This window comes from Cyclopterus lumpus, chromosome 9, assembly GCF_009769545.1.
Source record: "Cyclopterus lumpus isolate fCycLum1 chromosome 9, fCycLum1.pri, whole genome shotgun sequence".
Classification (NCBI taxonomy): domain Eukaryota; kingdom Metazoa; phylum Chordata; class Actinopteri; order Perciformes; family Cyclopteridae; genus Cyclopterus; species Cyclopterus lumpus.
Genome location: NC_046974.1, coordinates 4,582,411 through 4,598,142, shown reverse-complemented (window position 1 = coordinate 4,598,142; position 15,732 = coordinate 4,582,411). Strand labels below are relative to the sequence as shown.

At 40.4% G+C, this 15,732-nt stretch overlaps 2 protein-coding genes across 6 annotated transcripts in view; one reads left to right on the top strand and one right to left on the bottom strand.

Annotated features, from left to right (window-relative positions):
* Nucleotides 1–4,269: 4,269 nt before the first annotated feature.
* On the top strand, nucleotides 4,270–8,514 carry ctsla (cathepsin La). 5 transcript variants are annotated; one of them, XM_034541305.1, is made up of 8 exons: nucleotides 4,270–4,396; nucleotides 5,001–5,135; nucleotides 5,235–5,357; nucleotides 5,692–5,844; nucleotides 6,674–6,898; nucleotides 7,244–7,412; nucleotides 7,515–7,632; nucleotides 8,097–8,514. In XM_034541305.1, the coding sequence occupies exons 2-8, from the start codon at nucleotides 5,013–5,015 to the stop codon at nucleotides 8,194–8,196; spliced, it is 1,011 nt and encodes a 336-aa protein (XP_034397196.1). In that variant the 5' UTR covers nucleotides 4,270–4,396; nucleotides 5,001–5,012; the 3' UTR covers nucleotides 8,197–8,514. The 5 variants fall into 5 exon arrangements, with proteins under 5 accessions (XP_034397196.1, XP_034397194.1, XP_034397199.1 ...); XM_034541303.1 differs by lacking the exon at nucleotides 8,097–8,514 and adding an exon at nucleotides 7,716–7,809 and having other exon boundaries at nucleotides 4,290–4,396; nucleotides 7,515–7,683; XM_034541308.1 differs by having other exon boundaries at nucleotides 4,328–4,396; nucleotides 5,004–5,135.
* A 2,012-nt stretch (nucleotides 8,515–10,526) lies between these two features.
* fbp2 (fructose-1,6-bisphosphatase 2) overlaps nucleotides 10,527–15,732 on the bottom strand; it is a 9,219-nt gene continuing 4,013 nt past the window's right edge. The window contains exons 4-7 of the mRNA XM_034540670.1: nucleotides 15,231–15,371; nucleotides 14,666–14,803; nucleotides 11,492–11,611; nucleotides 10,527–11,039 (exon numbers count right to left, since the gene is read on the bottom strand). Coding sequence (XP_034396561.1) covers nucleotides 10,854–11,039; nucleotides 11,492–11,611; nucleotides 14,666–14,803; nucleotides 15,231–15,371 — 585 coding nt within the window. The 3' untranslated portion in view covers nucleotides 10,527–10,853. The remainder of the gene's footprint in view (nucleotides 11,040–11,491; nucleotides 11,612–14,665; nucleotides 14,804–15,230; nucleotides 15,372–15,732) is intronic.

The window sequence follows — 15,732 nt, the reverse complement described above, 5'->3', positions numbered from 1 at the left end:
GGACAAACGGAGCAGAAAGTGTGCCGTTTAAAATCACACGTATCTGAATTCGTCCTGCTGATTTTGCAAAAAAACTGGATGATTTTTTAAATTATTTTTTTAATGCATAATTTTTAATATACATTATGTCACATTTAACACTTTGTAATGTGGTTTCTAGCCTTTTGGAATAAAGTTTTAAATGCATTTCCAACTGAAAAAGGTTTTAAAAAAATGTCAAAATAAGACCATAACTTCAACTTATAAAACAAAAGTGTTTGTTTTGCTTAAATCTCCTGTCTTTACTACTACAACTCTTCATTTTAATCACAATTTTTCACAAATGTTTCCTTAGAATCCGTAAAAAGACCAACAGCAGTCCAGACGCACAGTGAATACTGAAGACATCCAGAAGAGTAGGCTGTGGAAACGATAAGAAACACGGAGATAAAATATCCACTTTGGTGCGTGCAAACAAGCGTCAATAAGCTGTCGCAAAAATCACAATTTGCTTTGATGAATCGACACAAAGTTTCATGGATGTATTGAGGAGACCAACGTTAGCATGTTTTACGGCTAACGTTTATTAATATATTACAATAACATATAATTTTTCTGACGCATAAACAGTTTTACGCAGCATTTTTATGATATATCGCTGGGCGAGGTGCCGTTATTAGTTATTATTACTGATACATGTCACAGCTGGGAGGTGCTAACGAAAGATAATATTAGTGTAATGCTTTAAAACTGAATTAACGTTAGCTGACGTGATCTAAACTGAATCTGAGTCGAACTTTGCCAGCCGGTCGTTTGAAGTTTTAAATATAACAATAATGGTTTATTATTAGTGATATTTTTAAGACACCTCGAGTGAGTGTATAGCTCTTCTGGAGCTTTCAATCATGAGCTTCATCGGTATACAATGTTAATGTCCAAATAATAATAATAATGCATTTCATTTATATAGCGCTTTTCGTAGCACTCAAAAAGTCTGTACGAAAATTTTTAAATCATCCTAAAAATTATACAATAAAAACAAATAAATAAAAACAATAAGAGCATAGAGCACACAATCGCACATTAAAAGCAGTCCTGAAGATGTTTTTTCTCTGTGCTTTCGGGACTTATCGTCCCCCCTTGTTCTGTAAATTGACTTCCAAAGATTATTCTTGATCTTGTTAAGTAAATGATCTCACAGAAATGCCGTGTAGTTAGCTTGTCCTTTAGGTGTTCACTCGTCTCCGGGTGATAAGCTAATGATTGTTGCCGCTTTGTCCTCAGTGAATCTTTCGACTGCGTGGCTAGACGCTTAGCGCGGTCATCACGGTTCCCCCGGATCAATAGTGTGAACGGCTCAATGGAGGCTGCAGACGGCCTGTAGACGTGTTTATCTGTGCAGGTCTGTTTAGTCTGTTGTGTCAGACCGGCTGGCTGATAACCGCTAATCTAAAGAATGTATAAATAATACACCAAGCTTCACAGGGGGGTTAACAAAGTTCACCACCGGGCCAAGTTAGCGACTACAATCAACATGAAATCATTTGACGGAACAAACGTGTGAACGGGGGGAGTTTAGATTTGGGGGACGTCCGCTTTTAAATGCGAAGATACCGCCAGCGGTCCGTTAGCTTAGCTTAACAGCTAGCCTAGCTCCATAGCAAAATACCTGCCGACCAGCGGCCTCTAAAGCGCACGACACACACGTTATGTCTTGTTTGTTTAATGGATGGAGAAGCAGAACATAACACTCGGGTCCTCGGGTTACACAAACAAGGTATGACGTGTTTTTATTAGTGCGTTTGGGCAGATTTTGTAGCTTTGGACAATGCCAAGCTAGCCGTTTCCAGTCTTTATGCTAAGCTACGCTAACAAGCTGCATCTGGTTTCACGTTTACCGGCTTTGACTTGAGTCAAAGTATTTCAAAAATGTGAGAAAGCATCGGTACGAGGTAACTCACTCAAAGTACTGCGCAACTGTAAAGTATTCTACTCGAGTCCGTCTCGTGATAACGTGCGCTCTTGACTTCAAAAACATTTCAGAGGGAAACATTTACTCCGCTTCTAAACGTATCCGACGGCCATAATGACTTTAACGTTTAGGTTCATGTACCAAAAGTATGATCCGACTGCAAAATCTTTTGTTTTAATTGTATAAATAAACGTTTAAAAAAAAAGTCCAACTCAACCAGCGGCACTAACTGCCCTTTTTCAAGTTGAATGAGTCAGTGAAATTTCTCGTGATAATTCCAATAATGAGTATTTTTTTCTTTTCTTTTTTTCGCTGACAAACATTTTGCTCCCAGTATCTACGCAACGGATATGAATGCATCCAACTGGCCGGACTTGCTGGTACAGGAAGCGCCCAGTCAAACCGATGGTCGCGCTCCGCTTGAGCAACATCAGCTGCTGAAGGCGCTTTCTGCCGACTCAAGGGCACTTTTATTTTTGAGCTCACTGTAAAGTGTGATGCAGAGGAAGCGTGCACACTCGTGACATAAGTTACAGATGTGCATGAATCATGCGACGTTATTGTATTAGTTGTTCGTGTGAGGTTTGTGTGATTTAAGTCGTTTATATATCTATTTTCTAAGTTTTCAAACGTTCAATTAATTGGTTGATACCAAAGTAATAATATTGTTTATCTTATTCATTTAATTATTATTACTGACTATTCATTTTAGAGGTCAAATTAGGGCAAATTCAAACCAATTTATATCCCGTTTGGTAAATCAATAATTAATTATATTTCTTTTGCATATAAGATCTGCATTTGTGGAATATAAAGTGCATTTACTCAAGTACTTTGACATAGCTGTACTTGACTATTTCTATTCTTGCCATTTTATCCTCTTACTTTACCACATTTTAGAGGAAAACATTGAATTTGAACTCCATTACATTTATTTGACATGCTGTATAATACAAAATATGTAGTACACACAAAGCATCTAGGATTTACAACATCAAAATGATCTTAGATGAATTTGATAAAACAGATAAATATAATATTCTATAATAATATAACACTGAAAAAAAGCCATTCTGTTTCACAAGTACTTTTTATGTAAAGATTTATTTTACTTGCAACAGAGTATTTTTAGACTTTTTGTATTTCAACTTTTACGTCAGTTAAATATAGTGCATGAAAATGTACCTCTGTGGAAGTAAAAAGTAGCTTAACATCTATATATTCAAGTGAACAAAAGAAAAGGAAATGGTGCTGCTGAAGCAGAGTAAATGTATTGTGATGTCAGACAAAAGAATTTGTTTTAAACGCATCAACAACTGTTTCTTAATCTTATCAATCACATGAGCGTTGACATTCATTAACTCCTGACTGCGTGCCACCACGTCCCTGAAGTCCTGCCGTGAAGCCGAATATTCATTCATCTCCACGGCTCAGGTGATGAAAACATTGTGCATCGCCCATATTTTTATCTTTTATTGAACATAAACTGAACAATAGCTTAAGTTTCACATGGCAGTTCTTCAAAGTCCCAGCTTTGTCTGAGGCGAGGTCAAAATAAAAGGTGGCTCAGGTCAAAGTTTGAGGTGATGGGTCACATTGTTTTGCAGCTTAAAAAGCTGCTGTTTGTTGAAACTTGAGATGAAGAGATTCCGACTATCTAACTCCTTAATAGCACTTCCTGAATGATGTTTACCTACGTAAATCATGTGAAAACCAGGTTATGGCAACACGTAAATCTGTGCGTATATACAGTTCAGCACCATGCATGTAAATATCATTAATATTGCACATATGTTCAAGTGGTGGAAACCCACTCATTTAGACTTCTGGAGGATTTTGTGTGGATTTATTTGGGTAATGTGTACGTTATGTTCTTTACTTTTTGCTGTCACAGCAGTGTCGTGCACATGCATACATGTTAAAAAAAACAACTTTCAGAAGCAGAAGCACTCGTCACGCAATAGTTAAGGATAACACCTTCAACTCTTGATTACTCTGAAATCAAATTTTTCTGCATTTTCCTAATAACTTCAATGCATTTGAAAACACCCATTTCCAGTATCAACACACTGTTACACTTATATTTTAGCCTTACATTAGATCACCTCATTGTTTATTAATCAATATCATAGTATTTGGGTATCAATTAAAAAGGGTTCCTTAATTATTAATTATTAAAAAACGTTTTATTTTAAGCCTTCCGGGAAGACACCCTATCCTCTCCTCGTCACCATTCCAGTTGGGAGGAATCACGTGTGGCGATGACGTCACAAGCCGAGAGGGAGGGAGGAGGAGGGGGGGGGGGGAGGGATAAACAAGGAGCGGGCCAATCAGAGAGCTCGGTGGGACGTTTTTTCAGCTGCCAGTCGGGCCTTTATAAAACTTGCGTGCCTCGATCCGAGGAGCTCAGTTTCTACTCGGGAGTTGAACCGTGACGAGAATACAGTAAGTTTTACATTTCTTTTTACTCGCTTTGGTCGAAGAAAATAATATATATGTATATAGTGCTAAAAAATGTCCCTGGATATTCGTTTTCACAGGAGGATCCACCACGAGTGTCCGTTGGGAAAAAAAAATAGGCATTAAGCTAATATCATCTCGTCTTAATGCATTTTATTGTTTTAAATATATATATATATATTTGTGTTGCTACCTTCCCACAATGGGCCATCTTGTTTCCTTCGGCTCGGTCTTTGTCTCGCTCCCCGGTAGCCCGACGTTACATCAAAGATCGTCTCTTGCATAACCGCTTACCGATTAATACCCAGCAGCAGGATTCATGACTTAAAACGCTCCGTTGTCTGGCACGCTGCCAGTTAAAAAGATTCATTTTGATTTCTTTCCCCGGGTGTAATTCTTCCTCCGTGCCGGTTCTCGTCCCGGATCTCGTGACCGCGGACAACAACAAAAACAGGGGGGTGGGGGGGTTGTTGTTTGTCGGGATCCGAGCGAAGTTCCTCTCGACCTACGGGAAGGGGGGGGCTCCCAATGCTTCTTGTGTAGTGTAGTCCTAACTGTTTGTTTTTTTGTTTGTTTCCCCCCCCCCCAGTAGGAAGTAACCATGCTGCCCCTCGTCGTGTTGACCGTGTGCCTTGGAGCCGCCCTCTCCGCCCCCAGTCTGGACCCTCAGCTGGACGACCACTGGGACCTGTGGAAGAGCTGGCACAGCAGGAAGTACCACGAGGTAACGCATTTGGGTTTATGCAAGCTGGTCCATTACCACGACAACAACAACGATTTTAATATCTGATTGTTGTTTGTGTTTTTTTTTTTTTTTTTGCAGAAGGAGGAGGGCTGGAGGAGAATGGTGTGGGAGAAGAACCTGAAGAGGATCGAGCTGCACAACCTGGAGCACTCGATGGGCACACACACCTACAGCCTGGGCATGAACCACTTTGGGGACATGGTGAGACCACACACACACACACACACACACACACCTACCTACCGCCTGGGCATGAACCACTTTGGGGACATGGTGAGACCACACACACACACACACACACACACCTACCTACCGCCTGGGCATGAACCGCTTTGGGGACATGGTGAGACCTCACACACACACACCTGGACACTCGTATCAGGGTCTTTTTTTGAGTGTCTGGAAGAAAAAAACTAATTAATTTGATAGTAAATTTAAAAAAAAATCTGTTTCATAAACATTGTGCATAGTAAATGTGAAGTAACTCTTCTTCTGAGTCCAAATTCTCAAAACCAACTACTCCTCCTCTCCGCAGACCAACGAGGAGTTCAGGCAGCTCATGAACGGCTACAAGCACAAAGCGCAGAGGAAGTTCAGGGGGTCCCTGTTCATGGAGCCCAACTTCCTGGAGGCCCCGAGCTCCGTGGACTGGAGGGAGAAGGGCTACGTCACCCCCGTCAAGGACCAGGTAACGGGACGCTCCTCCCCCTCTTTTTGCTTTACGCCGACTAGACAAAAATGAAGTTGAAGTTTGACTACTCGTAGGCGTCTAGCATGTCAAACGGGTATTTTAGAAGCCATGTAAACTAAGAAAACAACCCAATATTAACAGAAATGTAAGAGTTTGAGTCCTTTTATCGTCCCAAAGATGGACTTTAATGAAAGTAAAACACAAACGGGGTCGGTCTTTGCTGACCGTCCCAAATGAAACGACGAGGGCGCTCTGTCGACCAAAAGTAAATATTTTTGCTCCAACAGAAAAGATAAGATGGCCACTAGCGGGTTGTTTTTGTTATCTAGCTCCACGCCCTCCTCCCCCTCCCCGAATGTACAGTCTGTTCAGCAGCTCGATGCATCAGCAGCCTGTAAGCTGAAACCGATTGGATCCGAGCAAAGTGCAACTTTCACTTTTTAAAATTTTTAATTTATAGGCGCAAAGTGCGCTTTCCGCAGCCGGGGAGATGAGGAACAATTAGTCGCAGGTTTACTTTTTAAAATGTTTAAGCCGAGTTAAAACTAACAAACCAGCAAATGTATATAAAGGAATCTGAGCTCTAAACTTCTTTTTATTAACCTTTTTTTTTTTTTTAAATCAATAATTTTTGTCCCACCGGCAGACCAAAAGTAATCAATTCAACACTAAAGAAAGTTAAGAATAGCAGCGCGTATTTAACGGGAAATAGGTTATTTATTTATTTGAAATGAATTGTTCCGAGTCACGTAAAAAAGAGAGCATCGGTAACAAAATGGCCGACGTCAGAAAACAACATTATGAACTCTCTCTCTCTCTCTCTCAGGGTCAGTGTGGCTCTTGCTGGGCCTTCAGCAGCACCGGCTCCCTGGAGGGTCAGCACTTCAGGAAGACGGGCACTCTGGTGTCACTGAGCGAGCAGAACCTGGTGGACTGCTCCCGGCTCCAGGGCAACGAGGGCTGCGACGGCGGCCTGATGGACCAGGCCTTCCAGTACGTCAAGGACAACCAGGGCCTGGACTCGGAGCAGTCCTACCCCTACGTGGGCTCGGTGAGTGGAGACCTTCACTTCATTTTTTTTTTTTTTTAAAGGTCTTGTATAAAGTCGGTTTCACGACTTTAAGGTCAAATGAATGACTTCTTTTCCCGATATTTATTTTTAAAAAACATTTTTTTAAAGACGGCACTTCGGAAACCAAACAGTCTAGAAATATCGTTTTTTTTTTTTTTACTGTTGTGAAATTGTAAAAAAAAAAAAAAGATAATCAAACTAGTTTAATTAACAGCGAACAAAAAGAAGCTGTTTCACGGTCATGCTTTGATGGTTATGGAAGGAGCACAGGCATCGCCTATTGATCCGTGATCACTACATATTGCTCACCCCCTCTTCCTCCAGGACACCCTGCCGTGTCACTACGACTCCGCCTTCAACTCGGCCAACGACACCGGCTTCGTCGACATACCGACCGGTAAGGAGCACGCCCTGATGAAGGCCGTGGCCGCCGTGGGACCCGTTTCCGTCGCCATCGACGCCGGACACGAGTCTTTCCAGTTTTACCAGTCGGGTCAGTTCGAGACGCTAGAATCTTTATTTATTGTGTTTTTTTTATTTTTACGTTTCTATGTAACTAACTGGGGTGGGGTTTTATTTATTTTTTTTATTTTAGGGATCTACTTTGAGAAGGCGTGCAGCACCGAGAACCTGGACCACGGGGTGCTGGTGGTGGGTTACGGCTTCGAGGGAGAGGATGTGGACGGGAAGAAATACTGGATTGTCAAGAACAGGTCGGTGGAAACCGCTGAGTCTGCAGTATTTAGGTTTAACTACTACCTGAATATCTATCTATCTATCTATCTATCTATCTATCTATCTATCTATCTATCTCTCTCTCACTCTCACTCACTCCTTTTTTTTTATTAAGTCCTAGACGCTTAAAATATAATTAGTTTTTAAATTTAAATCCGGGTTGGCTGATACGGTTCAACCGGCGATTTGCTGGTATATTCGTAAGCGTAATTGATAAATAAATTATTAATAAAACACACTTTCATTCGATCTCAAAATAAAACTCGTTGCACGGTTCGAACTCCGGTTTGATCGAAACCCTTTAAATTCCCAAAAAGAAGAAGTGCCGACTCTGCAGCTGCTCTCTCTCGATCTTCCGAGGCAGACTATCAAATTTAGCTAAAATAAAATGACAAATCTATGAAGTTAACGAATGTGTCTGTTTCCCTGTGTCTTCTTGCAGCTGGGGTGTGAAGTGGGGAGACCAAGGCTTCATCCTCATGGCCAAAGACAGGAAGAACCACTGCGGCATCGCCACGGCAGCCAGTTACCCTCTCGTCTAACGTCCCGCACGCCTCCACTTTACCATAGTTTTTATTTCAATTGCAATAGTTTTTGGATGAAAGCCACGACGACGACGAGATTGCATGATGTTTTATGAGGAGGAAACACTGTTTTTAGGGAAATGGCGCCATTTTGTTGTTGTTGTGGTTGTTTGGCTGGTTTTTCTGCCACTTTTATTTTATCTGAAAACATTTTAGTGTTTTTAATTTTTGTAAATATGCCTATGCTTCTTGGCGAGTGACGATAAATGAACACTTGCTTCGGTCATTGTAAATGATTCTACTTTTACTGTGATCAATTAAAGTTGTGAAACACTAGTTTTGGGTGTTTGGGACTTCTTAAAAGCTTCTTGAAGGTTTCTTAAGATGAAGTTTTTACAAAATGTCAACATTTAAAAAAAAATAATCATTTTGTTCTTTGAGTGCGAAAAAAAAAAAAAATTCTATTTAAATTAATTTTAAAATTGGGTTAAACAATATATTACCTGTATTGACAATCCATCCATCCATCCATTTTCAATACCGCTTATCCTCATTAGGGTCGCGGGGGCGCTGGAGCCTATCCCAGCTGACATAGGGCAAAGGCAGGGGACACCCTGGACAGGCCGCCAGTCCATCGAGGGCACATGTAGGGACATACAACCATTCACTCTCACATTCACACCTTTGGGACATTTAGAGATCAATTAACCTGCAGCATGTCTTTGGACTGTGGGAGGAAGCCGGAGAACCCACGCTGCCACGGGGAGAACATGCAAACTCCACACAGAAGGACCGCTCCGACCGGGAATCAAACCCGCGGCCCTCTTGCTGTGAGGCGACAGTGCTAGCCACTACACCACCGTGCAGCCCTGTATTGACAATATTAGTGATTTTATTTATTTTCACGTTTCTCAATGCTCTCATTGACAAATGTAGGGATCAATGTCGTGACACTAATATTACCGGGTTTACCTTTTTAAAAAGTGCACTAATTGGGCTTGTTGTTAATCCCACAGCAGCTGATACCTGCATAATATGAACCAAATGATAAACTGATCATTAAGTCAATAAAATGTGACGTCCTCTAATGATCTGGCTGTCATAATATTGATACGTTTTTGATACATTATTGATTGTTTACATCAATTGACTCATTGTTTATGTACTAACTGGTAAAACAAAAGGTACTACTGTTTGAAAAAGACACAAGTTGTGTTGCTGAGATATCTTTATTAAATTATTGAATATTCAATAAATAAAGTAAACACTTTAGAAGAAGAATCTTAATCAAATTACTGTTAAAAATAAGTGTTATATTTTTTTAAAAATTTAAAAAAAGATATATTGTACTTTTTACTCAATTTAAGTTACTTTGCAGATGAATAAAACATCTTTTCACATGAATGAAATTAGTAATTATAATCTAAAAAATAATATTTACTGAAATGTGCCACGTTGCAAATTGAGTACTTTTGGTACTTTTTGGTTTGTATGTTAATATTTTTTTTACTGAAGTAACGTTTACTTCCTCCAATACTGTTAAAGCTCAACGAAGCATTATTCTTTTGTTACTTTAGGTCAGATGTGACCTGCTGACTGAACCCAATAATCACAGTATTACAAGCATCTGAACAGTAAAGCCTGTGTGTGTGTGTGTGTGTGTGTGTGTAACATATTTACTGCACCCCCTACTTCAGCTGCTGATATGCAGAACAAACAGTGAGCTGCAAGACTGTTACGCAACCTGAGGAGAGAGTGATTAAAGAAACGCAGACATTGTCTCTGATAGTTTGGGTTTCATATTCTAAAGTTGGACTGTATTATTCTGTATGTCGCCGTGAACGCGGTGCATTCTGGGAGTCGTAACGCCTGCTCCCCAGTGTGTACGGCTGACGAATGACTGTACAGGTTGATCAAGATAAGTTACTGTGGACACAGTAGAAATACTTAGCTGGGGAAACTGATGCCATTAAAATAATACTGTATTTATTTATTTTAATTATTTTCATACAGTAAAGACGCCAGCTTGATTAGAAAATTGATGACGGTAATTTACTGTAAGACGTTTTACAGTAGTCTGAATCCAGTAGTTTTCCATTTAACTTATTTAACTAATGTAAACAATTATTATTTGTCCTGATATTTCTTATTACAAGACATAACTATGAATAAAAAAATATATAAATATGAAAACCCCTTTTGATATTTTCAATATCAATATATATTTAAATATATTAATGCAATATCTAGAATTTTATGATTTTGGAGAAGAAATGGTGGAATCTTCATAAAAGCTGGAATAAGACGGATTGTGAACTGACAGCTGAGAATAATGGAGGTGAAACGAGTGAAAGCGTAAAAACTTTTATCAACAGGTCAATTTCAGGATTTTGCACAAACTAAGAAACAGTTAACTTTCATTTTTTTTAATTTTTTTTAATCCGTCATCGTGTGGTTTTAAATGTTTCGTTTAATGACTTTTAAACGTCCTCAAGCTCAAATGTAAGGAAAGCTGCAGAAGGTCACATATTGAAACATGTCACGATGCTAATTTAGTACAATTAAGCAAATATTTGTCATTTTTCTACAACCGTAGCAAAATACAGTTGTATTTTATATTTATATTCAAAACATTTTAACAATGATCTAAACACAGTTCCCATGGGAACCGTGAACTACGGGTACTTCTCGACGAAGGTCAGGTACTCGTTGACGTCCTCGGGAGAGCCGACCACGAAGGGCACCCGCTGGTGGAGGGTCTCGGGCTGGACGTCCAGCACCCTCTGGGTGCCGGTGGTGGCCACGCCTCCCGCCTGCTCGATGAGGAAGGCGATGGGGTTGCACTCGTACAACAGCCGCAGCTTTGGGGAGACAAAAGTTTACAGAAAGACACTCGCATTAAATATATATATATATATATATATAAATAAACGGGATTGTTGTTTTGCAGTGAAAAAGCTTTGCAAGCAAACGGCACAAAAAATTAATATTTTCCCTTTGTTTTGGTCAAAGATGGCGATTTTCAGCCATTGTAAACGTTTTTTATTCACCAATATATTTAAAAAAAGACCTGTTGATCTTTGGGACGAGGGGAAAAATGCCGACTCATTTCCTGGTGTCAGGACTCATTCATGCAGCACTCTGTATATACATAGGTGGTGGTGGTGGTTTTAGTGGGAGAGTCAAAAGTCTAGAACCAGTCTGTAGCCCATCTGTGACCGGCACAGACACATATTTAATCATATATAAACAGTTCGACAGTCGTGACAATTGTGGCGGTGGCAACAGGTCTTTCACAGGGGTCGGAGGTCACCTTTCCCTGGGGGCTCTTCTCGTTGGCGGGGTACATGAAGATCCCTCCGTAGGCGATGGTGCGGTGAACATCCGAGACCATAGAGCCCACGTAGCGAGCTCCGTAGGGAGCGCTGCCGTCCTGCGGGGAGTAATGGTGCATTTAAATGTTAGTGCGTGGAGGGAAGAATCTGTATCTCACGTCCGTTAAATGATTGTTTTTGTTTATTTTAAGTCTAATGGTGGACGGCGTACTCAGATATTGTATTTAAGGTTCTGTTAGTAACAATAAATATGAATTATTTGATGTGTAAGCGTGACGTTGCGCCAACAGCGTGTAGATAATGTAGCAAAATACTGTCTCTAGTGGTTAAGGTCGACTAATTCCTGCCGATTCCCGCTGCTGATGTGGCTGATACATGTACAAAGCAACGGCATGTAACTAGCTAACTGTAACTAGCTAACTGTAACTTGAGCTAACTGTAACTTAAGCTAACTGTAACTAGAGCTAACTATAACTACCTAACTGTAACTAGCTAACTGTAACTAGAGCTAACTGTTACTAGCTAACTAACTAGCTAACTGTAACTAACTGTAACTAGCTAACTGTAACTAGCTAACTGTAACTTGAGATAACTGTAACTTGAGCTAACTGTAACTAGAGCTAACTATAACTAGAGCTAACTATAACTACCTAACTGTAACTAGCTAACTGTAACTAGAGCTAACTGTTACTAGCTAACTGAAACAAGCTAACTGTAACTAGCTAACTGTAACTTGAGCTAACTATAACTAGCTTACTGTAACTAGCTAACTGTAACTAAACAGCTTTATATACTGTATGCTAAATTGCTGTTGCTCCGAGAGTGCCTGTTATATTGTTCTGCTAACATTACTTTAAAATAAAAGCGTGTAATACATTAGTTAATGCGATTAATCGCTGTTAATCACAGAATTAATCGATTAATTTTGTTCGTCTTTGCCCAGCACCAATATATATATATAAATAAAGAGGTCAGTCATGCAGCTCATTGTAAGTTGCAGCTCCAGCAGATTGTTTTTGTTCAGATCTGCTAAACAAACAAACAACAGACGGGTCGAAGTCCGTCTGCAGCAGCTGTGACACACATTAATCCAGCCGCATTACGCAAACCGACAAAAAACAAGCTGCGCTTGTGAGTCTTTTATGATTTAAAAGAGCTTCTTTAATGCATTTCATCCAAATGTTAATGCTCAATGCGCCAAACTCCTGAAAACGAGTACTTTAAACTGAAGGAAACTCAGAGCAGAAAGTGAGCTTCGTGTTCAGACCGGCACAAGGTGACTGCACAGTCATGTGCTAGCTGAGTCATTTCCCAGTCATCATGAGGGAGCGGTGCCCAAGAGTGTGTGTGTGTGTGTGTGTGTGTGTGTGTGTGTGTGTGTGTGTGTGTGCATAGTATTTCCCAAAAACAGACCCTCCCACACTGCACACTTTTTAGAAAAGCAGATCCAGCTGGCAGCTGTTGAGCCAGCATGGAACGTCCTAAAATAAAAGGAGAAGAGAATGCAAAAAGAAAGAGAGAGAGTGTGGGAAAGTTGTGTACGCAAATTATTTAAAAACAAATAAAGATTAATTAGCGCTGACGAGAGAAGAACATTCTTTAAGCTTTAGTATTAAGACTCCCATCCGGTGTTAAAATGCTTTTTGGCTACAAATTGAACACGTTGTACTTTTTTAGATGCAACATACTCAGATTTTACTTTGATGTTGTGTCTCTGGTGGTTTAGGAAGTACTATTATTCCTGGAATAAATAGTCAGAAAGATGAGTTATTATAATATCATCTTTTCCTAATTTCCAAGACTTTTACTGACGCTGCAGATGCACAGACGCCATCTTTAAACTACGTTCATTTGCAGTTTGGAGCCTGCGAGACAAGTTTTTGATATTTCGACACACGCGAGGCTTTACTGCTAAATGATGCTCGAGTAAAGTGTCACACGGCGATGAGTCATCAGCCGATGGCGGTTCTTAACTGGTAGAAGACATCACTCGACACATTTTCTATTTCCAAGGCCAAAATACACCATTTACAATCCATCGTAGGACGCTAACAACTTTAGGAAAAGACAACGTTTGTTAGTGTTGTCACACACTTTGAGCTGCAGGTTGTGTACGATCGATATAGCGACGATGCCACTGTTTGTGGGTTGATGTGCAAACATTATGTTAACATCCTTAACACCATAAAAAGGTTTGCCGCATATAAGAAACCAAAGATTTTTTTTTTAAAAAGAGGCACGAGGATATAAAAAGACAAAATGGGATTTCAGAGAGTAAAATGAAATAGAGTTACACTTAAAGTGCAGCGTTAGATATGAACAAATAGTCCCAAATGATAAAAACAGAAAAGCCTTTTTTTTTTTAATTGAATAGGACAGAAAGTTGGAGCCAACCTCAACTTTTATTTTCAGATATGTGGCGCACAAAAGAACGATAGCTGGATTAAGTGGATTTTTTGGGGATGTTTTGATACTTTTATTTATTTTCTATCACTCAAACTAACCTCCCAGAGCTCACAGGTTCGTGTTTTAGACTCCAAATACAGACTTTGAGTGGGGTTTCCCCTCTAAAACAGGTCGACTTGAAGCCGCATTGAATGATAAGAACTGAATAAAAAAATAAAGAATTGCAGATTTTTTTATTCAGGGACAAGGTCAAGCTGGCATTTCCTACAAAAAAGAAAAAAAAAAGAAAAAGTGCACCGACGGCCAGATGAACTGTGCCCGTACAGAAGTGCTGAGTCTGGAGAGCAGCGTTTCCAGAGCAGAGGCTGCAGCTTCCTGAGCAACGCCACGCTTCCTGCCGTCAGCTGACCGTCTGGATCACACGTCTGTGGGTCCGGCCGGTTAAAAATGTTTATACACACACGCTAGCTTCGTCCCTCAAAATGTCACCTATTCTTTCTTTTTTTTTTTTTTTAAATTGACTCCATATGTCGTAAATAAAGCCCAACGACACATTGAAAATTACATTATTTTGGGCTCTTTAGAGACATTTTAAGAACCCCAGTTTGAAATCCTGCCTCAAGTTTAGACGTGTGTGTGTGTGTGTGTTTTTATTGTGCACGTTTGGTTAAAGGTGCCAGATTCCGCACCGCAGCAGGTTAAAAAGGGGCTCTGTGTTTGTGATGCTTGCTGACGTGCCCTCTGACCTCCGGGTACTTCTTGTGCTTGAGGTACTCGTTGACGGAGGGGTGGAAGTACTTGGCGTAGCCCTCGTTGAGACTGTAGATCTTCCCCCTGGGCTTGATCTTCACGTTCTTCTCCGTCAGGATGAACTCGCCGATGGCCTGAAGAACGAGAGCGTAAAGACGAGTGAATTTTTTTTTTAAAACCCCAATAAGATGGATGAATAAAAAGACTCCAGACTGCTGAACTTTTCTATGTTTTCACTCAAACGGAGAGTCTAAATCAAGCAGGAGTCAAATCCTGAAGGATTGCCGCTTTGAAATGATGAAAAGATGACATTGTAAAAAAAGGAAAACAACAATACATGCAATATACAAGACAAGTGCCCAATAAAAGAGGGTTTTTACGTGTGTTTACGGCCCCTGGTGTTACTGTGGAGCAGTGCAGCGCGGACGAATGACAGACAGGGTAATAAACGTGTGTTTTCTCAAATAAAAAAGCAGCTATCGGGCAATAAAACAATAAAAACTCCTAAAACAAGCTGCCGGCGAGGAGACGGCAGGGAAACCCGAGCAGTGAAGTACTCACGGGGTCCAGCATGAAGAAGTTGAGGCCGGCCCCGGTGCTGAGGGCCACCAGGGTGGCGCTGCCGTACAGCGCGTAGCCCGCACACACCATGTGGTTTCCGGGCTGCAGGGCATCTTTCTCTGTGGGCTCCCCCTCCGACACCTGAACCAGAAATACACAAAAGACACAAAAAGGTTCAATCAACTACCAACAAGAGCAACAATCTGATATGATATGTGTAAATTCAGAGAAACGGGGTAAGAAAACCAACAATAAATTCAATATATGTATAATACATATATGTATATACACTTAAACAAAACAAAAAAAGGTGCAGCACAACTGAAATAAAACAATTAAACCTATAGCAGGTCTATATTTGAACATTTATTCCATGGTTTCTCTGCTTTTTGGAACAAAACAACAGACTACTAAGTACTTTAATGACTGACTTTGCAGTTTAGAAGGATGGAACTCACATTAGCTGGACAGCAGCGCCCTCTTGTGTCTGCAGCGTGTTACT